This window comes from Malurus melanocephalus, unplaced genomic scaffold (genome assembly GCF_030028575.1).
Source record: "Malurus melanocephalus ecotype Western Australia unplaced genomic scaffold, MMel_1.1 scaffold_90, whole genome shotgun sequence".
In the NCBI taxonomy this organism is placed as follows: domain Eukaryota; kingdom Metazoa; phylum Chordata; class Aves; order Passeriformes; family Maluridae; genus Malurus; species Malurus melanocephalus.
Window position 1 is genome coordinate 955,427 of NW_026623322.1, and position 8,770 is coordinate 964,196.

General features: G+C 36.2%; 1 protein-coding gene across 1 annotated transcript in view; it reads left to right on the forward strand.

Annotated features, from left to right (window-relative positions):
* RGS20 (regulator of G protein signaling 20) overlaps window positions 1-4,386 on the forward strand; it is a 15,702-nt gene extending 11,316 nt beyond the window's left edge. The window contains exons 3-5 of the mRNA XM_057368368.1: window positions 1,611-1,697; window positions 2,540-2,774; window positions 3,992-4,386. Of these exons, the coding sequence (XP_057224351.1) occupies window positions 1,611-1,697; window positions 2,540-2,774; window positions 3,992-4,180 (511 nt within the window). The 3' untranslated portion in view covers window positions 4,181-4,386. The remainder of the gene's footprint in view (window positions 1-1,610; window positions 1,698-2,539; window positions 2,775-3,991) is intronic.
* Window positions 4,387-8,770: the final 4,384 nt, after the last annotated feature.

Genomic DNA, 8,770 nt, shown 5'->3' on the forward strand with positions numbered 1-8,770 from the left:
TTTTTTTTTTTTTTTGCTGAAAAGGTAAATTGAAATAGTTCATTGGCTTGAATGTATGGTTCAGATGTTGCTGAAAAAAACTGTTTTCAATGTCTGCCCTTCATCTTAGCAATATGAAAGCTTTCCTACCTCTTCAGTGTATGCACTGCCCTGGCAAATAGAAAAGTAGGTCTCTGCAGATTATGGACTAACAGTAGACAAAGAGGGAGAAGGAGATGCCCAGTAAATAATACGGCTACAAATAAGACTTGGGCAAGAGTTCAAAATGCAGAACAGGCAGAAAAATCCATGAGTTTAACAAAAAAACSTTCCTAGAGATAAAGGAGATTCATAGGGATTAAGGATGTAAAACTTAGAAAATAAGCATAAAATAAAGGTAAGATAAAAATTAAGAAATTATGTTTGATATTTCACTAGAAGTTATGGCAACTGTATTGCTTTGTTTCAGCTGAAGGACTCATTTCATATAAATAACAAGTTATTCACTGAGACCTTTTCTTCTTGACATATTTTAAGCAGCTTCACAGACTATATATGAATGCGTGTATGCACATGCATTTCTCACTAAGATACAATAGCCTGGATGAACTGGGATGTGGCTCCAGTTCCAGATTCTGGAAAGAAATAATTATGTTTTCAAATCCAGTTTCAAATGAAAAAGAATCATCTACAACTGATGATTTTCAAAGACATTTTTAAAAACTAGAGCCCTCTAAACTAACATTTGGTGAAAGAAGCAGGAGTTGACAGCTACCCTTCCACAGGACATCAAAAGCTGTCAGTGATCACTAGTGATTGCAGCAAASTTAGGTTTTGTAATGCCACAAATGTTTCCATTCCAACTCAAAATGATATTCAGCAATGATAAACCTGCTCTTTGTGCTCCAGACCTCACATTTTGAAGCATGTATTAGCAATCAATTACCCCACAGTCTGGCAGTACCTACTTCTGAACTCTGAAAGTTGCTTACCCTTCCAACATCACATACAGACGTCTCTAGGCTCACTTAAATCTTGTGTCCTGCTTCTGAACTCTGGCTTTCCTGTAACATGGTGTCACAACCCCAAACCAGAGTCTTGGCCCTCATCATAGCCAAGGAGAAAAAAAATGCAAACAAATTCAAAACCACCTACCTTGAAATCTAACTCACACAAAACCAGTGCATCAGGTCCAGCTTAAGTAAAAACATTGTAATGRGCATACACATTAAAACGAGCATCAATGGAGAGTAGATTTGGTATGTGATATAGGGTATGCATGTATGCATAAATGTCCCATATAAATATGTATATATATATATACACTTCTGCATATATATATACAGAATTGGGCCTGCTGATCCTTCARCTTAGGATATTCTACAGAACTATGATCCTTCTGCAGAAAGCCTGTATTACAGAGTATTGAACAGCATTCAGCTCACTCAAGTCTGCCAGGTTTATAGAATTGTAAAATTAAGGTCAGAATGTAAATGTGGGTAATGTGCCTATCATTAGCTTCTGTCCTTTTAGCCTTTTTTTTTTTCCTTAATATCAAAGAAAAAGCATCTGGTGTATGTTCAGCCTTTTTCTTTACAAAGTTGACTAAAATTTTGTTTTCTACCTTTCAGTCTTACTGTTAGAAATCAAGAAGAAGAGAGAGCAAGGAGAACATCTCATGAGCTCCAAGCAGAGGGTATTCCAAACTGTGAGGAAAGGTATGGTCTWTATTAAAGTGTTCTGTCAAGCTAAAATTAAACAAACCCAACAAACCGTACTATGTAATTGCAGTGAACTACCTGAAATATGCAAATAAATATTATCTATTTGTCATTTACACTCAATTTGCAAGTCACCTGTTTTTTTACCCTCTAATGAACCAAAAGTCTGATCTATATTTTACTTTATTTATTTGCAGCATGGAACCACATCCCCACTCTCATAACATGACAAATACAAACTTGCATTGTAAACAGTCTCCCTTTTTTCTCAATTTATTTGAAAATACATCCTGTTCCCTCCCAGCAAGTATGCAATGAGTCTAACGGGCAGTGCTTAGCCTTACAAAAATAATAAAGTGGAACTCAGATCCCCCCAAGAGTCAGGCAACAGTTTCTTCAGAATTGCTCAAACAGGTAAAAGCACCTGCAAAATGTAATATATAGGTTGGTACCTTTCAGAGTGTTTAGATCATTGCTTATTTATATGCATTTTCATTCAATTTTTAACCATAATTTAACAAGGAATATTAGGGATAGAAAAAATGCCTAGCTGTTGCAGATACTTTGTCGTAATTACTTTAAGCAGAAAACTGCAACTTCTGCATCAAAGCACAGGCAAYCACCTGCATCAGAGCTTTTGATTGATAAGCATACTTTCAAAAAATATCTTATAAATGTGTTTACAAGAGTTTGCATGTGGGTCGTTGCAGTGAGGAATCAGACCCCCATGAAYCTTATGATTTTGTTCCATTGTGATGGCAGATGCCTCCTGCCAGCTGCAAACAGCTTGAGTAACAATCATTCATTTCTCTCTTCTTTTGCTCTTCTTCCTCCTTAAGCCCTGCTCCKACTCTCGAAGAAGTGAATGCCTGGGCTCAATCATTTGACAAGTTGATGCTTACTCCAGCTGGCCGAAATGCTTTTCGTGAATTTCTACGAACAGAATTCAGCGAGGAAAACATGCTTTTCTGGATGGCCTGTGAGGAGCTAAAACAAGAATCCAACAAAAGTGTGATTGAAGAAAAAGCAAGACTAATTTATGAAGATTATATTTCTATCCTTTCTCCAAAAGAGGTATTTTGCTTTCCCTAATACATTCTCTGATGTCGCTTTGCAGAGTTAGCTCTAACATGTATTTAAAGCTACATCAGCACTCAGGGAGACTTTCTCCCCCAAACACATTCCACTGCCATCAAGTAGACATTTAGGGGAAAAAGGGACTCAGGATTGAGGTGAGATGGTCAAAACTGCTTTCACTGGTTGTRAGAAAGCTCTTCCTATGCTACCCTGGCATGCTGATGTGGAATTTTTAGTTTGAGGCACAAACATACTGATGATTATGTTATCTTTGATCAACTTAGATTTTATTAGTTGGACAAATCAGTTCCTTTTTTCATTACACTCGGAAGGGGGTGTATATATGTCTCCAAAAGCACAGTAGCCACAAATAAATTGATAATTTCAAAGCACAAATTGCTCAAAGAGCAGCTGATAAAATACGGCATAGAAGAAACACARTTTCCTCAAAATTTTCAAAACTACWATTTGTCACTTTGCTGTTAGYMAATTTGTCAAGTTTCAAAGACACCTCAGTTCAGTTTGAATATAAYCCTGCCAACAGACTGGAATTTTAAACCTTCCAACATCCTTGCAAAATTRCAATTTAATTTTTTGTGGTGCTAGCTATGCTTATGTGCTTATAAAAATGCTGTTTAAATCTAGCCAGTCTGTTCCTGCAACACTAACATCTCTCTACAAATACTAGAGACTTCCAGAAAAAAAAATACTATATATTGTGTGGAATCATTATATGATCCTACCTGTGGTTCACATCAATTCACCCTGCTTTTTAACAGCAATTTGATTAAGCAACAGCTTCCCAGGTTACATTTTCCGCCTGCGTCATACTCCAAATTCAGTCTCTTTACAACTGCATTAACTCTCCAGGAAATGAACTGTCACAAAAAATTGTAAATCCTCTCTACTACAGAGCAGGAAGTTGGTCTGGAAATAACCCATTGGTCTCTCAGTAATAATGGGGTTGCAGACAGCCTTGTTCAAATAAGGTACTTCAGTGAGGACATTTCTCTATCCATACTCCAGATATTGCTACATTCAAGTTTTAASAGAATCTTTTTTTGCCTAAGTATATTTAGGAATTTTTACAGTCATGGCAGACACCAGCTGAAATGGTTAAAAAAGATAGCTTTTTCAATCACTAAAACAAAACTAGGACCCCACCAGTACTATTTATCACTATTGTTTACATTACTTTCTATTTTAATACACAGGTCAGTCTGGACTCCAGAGTAAGAGAAGTTATTAACCGAAATATGCTGGAACCCTCACAACACACCTTTGATGATGCACAGCTTCAAATTTACACCTTAATGCACAGAGACTCTTACCCACGGTTTATGAACTCTGCTATTTATAAGGACTTGCTTCAGTCCTTGTCTGAAAAATCCATTGAAGCATAGAATTTTTTCTTAAATGTATTTATTTTAAAACAAATGGAACTCTGGGCTACAGAAATCAACAGGGAATTTAGAATTAATCAGATATTTACCTGAAAATAACTCAGGCAAGTTTTACTACAGACTGAGTAATTTAAATCTGCACAAAGCTCTGACACAATCAGTTAAATACAGTTTCTGATTAAATTCAGTGTTATTTTGCAAAAGGAAATGAATGAAGAAGAAACATTGTTCAAAAAATGCAGTATTTTTTCAAACACAGCAGACAATTAAGACACAAAACTATTACAACCTAYGTCTGAGGTACAAATACCAACTGAGCATGAAACTAAAATGAATTTTTAAGTGGAGTGTTAGAATKTTCTTGAAAACTGAACCAGTTGCCCCATCTACACTGTGACCAAAGTAAAAATATTACTGTCAATATAATAACTGGGTTACTYTAGGCAGTGCCATCATACCTGGCACAGGTATACTCCATTTGTTTTGGTATATTTAATGCATACACGGCACACTAATGGAAATTGGTACAGCAATCTCAAGTTTATGAAAGTTACTAGCTGAAATAATACTGCCTATAAAAAAAAAACTTTTGCTGAAGAATTGTTATTTTACTACTCGAATCTGCTGAAACCATTAAGCTTCCTTTGTTGACATCCACAATGTTAAATTATTTACTTCAGAGGAAGACAAATCTGGGCATTCAAATTACAAAATAAAGCACAAAACTCCCTTTGATTTGCTTATTCTTCTCTTCCTTCAGCAGGTGTATGTAAAATCCTTCACTCTTTGCTCCCAAGAGGTAAGCAGTATCAGCCAGCTTGGGTTTGCACATAGTAAATTCTCCCATGCCCTGACAGATCTTGAAAGGTTTCCATTATAGAGCCCCACACAATTTAATTGATAATAGCAGGAAGATGGAACTTGTGTTCTGATACAGCACTATTTCRGACTGTGCAGTAGCACCAGATCTATCCAGAAATAAAGCATGTTCATTACCCAACGCATTGCACTTAATTCCTGGTTGTTTCTCAAAATCAGTAATCACAGGAAATACTAGMAAGAAAGTAGGTTGAATCCACACAAACAATATGTAGATATGTTAGTCTTCTTTCTTTTAAATTACAAGACTGACTACAATTCCACTATAATAAACTCCAGAGTTTATAGCAGATCTCCATTGAACTGTATTTTTAATTCCTGTGTGTTTATTTAAATGAACCAARTTACACATATAGGTTGGAAAAAGACATATGAAAAACAGAAAGAAAAAAGAGAGTCCTAGAAGGGAGAACCAGACAGGCACAGCTCAGTGACAGGTACTGTAGCCTTTCTGAAACCTACTCTTTGCCTAATTCCAGCACTTTGGAAAGTACAAAATGGTGACTTTCTCTAAAAAAAAAAGGGAATGAGAACAACAAAATAGAATTTAAGAGATCAATTTAATTGTTTCCTCAATGCACTTGGCAGGAGACATGCTGTCCCCATACTGCATTTGCATTTTGAAGCCCAAATGATTGGATTTTCTCATGACACAGACCACAGGAGAAGACCAGTACATGGTAAGTAAAAAATACTATGGACTGGCTCAAGGCCAGGTGGGATGGGGCACTGAGCAACTCGGTCTAGCAGGAGGTGTCCCTGCCAGTGGGGTTGGTACTAGATTAAGGTATCCTCCAACCCAAATCATTCTATCAATCTATGACCAGTTTTCATCATCTCCTTCCAACAAAAAAAAACATTACTCAACATGTCAGCACAAAAAAGTAAACAAAAAAAAAATCAGAGAGCAAATCAAAGCACCTTTGCCCTCTGTGGCACAACGTTAGATGACTAAGGTAAGAGGAAACCCTTCCATATACCACTAAAGACACATTTCAATTAGTGTTTGCCACTGGTGTTTACCCCAGCTGAATTTCTATTTAAAACACCCAAAGCATTACCAATACAATTTCAGGTTATGTGAAGTATTTTAAGTAGTAACTTCACCAAAACAAACAAGATATCATCATAAGGCAGCACTCATGGGGAGCTTGCAGTCAAATAGACGGTGCTGTACTTGTTTTAATCAGGGTTAGTAAGAGTAAGAGGCTCTAAACCTCTAAGTTAACAAATCAAGTTTAACTAGGTCAAATTCAGATTGTTGGAAAGATCGTATGCATGCATGAAGAAGATCTTCCAAAACATGCCATCTCACAAAATGGAAGTTTTCACTTCTTTTCAGTTATCTCTCTTCCCTGCAAAGATACTTCATTAAAAGCTGGAAGACATACCAAATACTCACACTTCATATCAAGCAATATATTCTATTATTCTGCAAGAAAAAGAAAGAAAAAAGTGCAATGAAGTCAGAGGAGAGAGAAAATTATATTGGTTTGGGCAGTTTATTGGTTAACATTAAATTATTAAAAGAAGAAATAACTTCAAGCTTATTTTCCACAATTTCTAAGCAATTAACATTGTCTAGGGAATTTTCATTTTACTTCTGCATTACAATAAGCTGACACTTGCAATGTGCATTTTTTCTTGAAATATCTTAACAAATCTTAATGTTGTGCCTTAGGCTTAAGCTTATACCCACCACCAGCAGCAGAATCATGATCCCTAGGTATCCTGAGCGTATCTCCTAAAAACCTAAACAACCCCCTCCCATAAACAGCTTGCTATTTTGAGGGTGGCTAATACTGGATGTAATTAATGGTATGGAGGTGGAGGGGAGCGGGGAAGAGGAAAACAAAAACCCACCCACACAGAAGACAAATTTTTAATTACATTTCACTATTATATACTTGCTCATGGTGTATAAGCTTCTCAGGGCAAAAGCAAGGTGCACTGAAAAGTTTCCATAGACAAGCTGTTACACAAATAGCAGTAGAAAATAATCATACTGACATATTATTTAATCATGTAAGAAATTATCACAAAATCAATTTATCCTAGGTTGAAAATGAGCACGGTTGGTTTGCTTTGGCATTTATTGAACTGCAGGATATCATTAAGCTCTAACAACTTTCCAGTACACTGGCATTCTTCCTTCAATGTCTGCACATCATAAAGCAGTAACTCCCACAGAACATGCATACTGTTAGGGACTGCTCTTTTCACCAGCCTGCTAAGCACTATTAAAATTGCATGGGCTCCTTCAGCCAACATATTGTGCTTTACAGTGACCTTTAAATTCCAAAGTCATTAGCAAAGTACAAATGGAGAAAAAATGTATATATATTTTGAGGGGTTCTATCATAAAAAGTTAGATTAAAATTTATCACACATCACGTGATGCAGTTAATGCAGTTTCTGATGACAGGGGATATCAGAAAAAAAAGAGAAAGTGATGAGAAAGGCTATCATATCAAAATGTTAAGTAATTTTTAAACAACTTTGCTGTAAGCAGTACTTGAGAACATGTGTCTTCTGCCATAAAAGGTATGATTATAGTTTCAATGACATTATGAAATATTTTCTATACTAATGTTATAATTAAATCAATCCCAGACGTTTTGAAATGGTAAAACAATTCAAGAGTAATGATGACCTAGTGAAACAGAAGCTAATACACAGTAGTTTAAAATTATGCTTAAAAGAAGTGAAACTCCTCAGGTTTGTTTGTATGAATGACTACTATTTCAAAATCTATTTCCAGAAGCACGTGCTTGAAAGGTAATACAACCACATTCTACAGAATGAAGATGTTGATGAATTAAGCTCTGTCTAGGCTGGTAAGGGTTGTGAGTTTCAATTTAAAATTCATGTATGCAATCACAAGTGGAGTCCTGAACTCTTGATAAAAACTAGTCACTTTCTTGTATTCACAAATGCCAAGATCCCTGGGCAGGTACTTCCCTTCTGCTTAGTGGCAGTCAAAAAGAACCATTCAGTACAAGRTATTTTAAAATTCATACTTTCTCCTGAGTGAGATAACAGAATATATGAAGAAATGTATTATATGAGAAAATGTCTTTTAATGATGGATCCAGAAGCTGTGTTTTCTGATCAGCAGAATCCTCTAGCCTTGCTTATAGAAGATTGGATCCTTAAAGAATTACACACAAACACACAAACACACACACACACACACACAAACTCTCACTTTAAAAGACCTGTGGCCTCCTCTTTCTATTAGACTAATGTACAAACTACCATAAATTGTAGGGCAATTCTGTTCCATCTGAGAGAATTCAAGCATACATAAAGGTAATACCCAAACCTGCTATTCTTAGATGGGAGAGCTTCATCACCAGTTCTGCTGGCATGTTTCAGTGGATAAAATATCCCAGTGTACTAGATCAGTCATAGAACAACTGCAACCCAGTAGACAAGCCAGCCTGCTGGAGAAATAAGAGACAGTCCCAGCCCTGCCTTTGCATCCTCTCCAACAGAGGAGGGCAATTTCAGCTGTGAAAACTGCAGCAACTGTTGAACAGAGGTGCATCCAAAGATCAGAATAGGAAATTTTTATTTTTGGATTTAGGTAACCAAAATAAAGCATGAACAGAATAGATGCATTTTTGGATCTAGTTCTTGCACTCTATCTTTCACTGGGAAAAATAAATGGTTCTTTTTACCATGGGGGCAGAAGAGAGAAGCTACTGA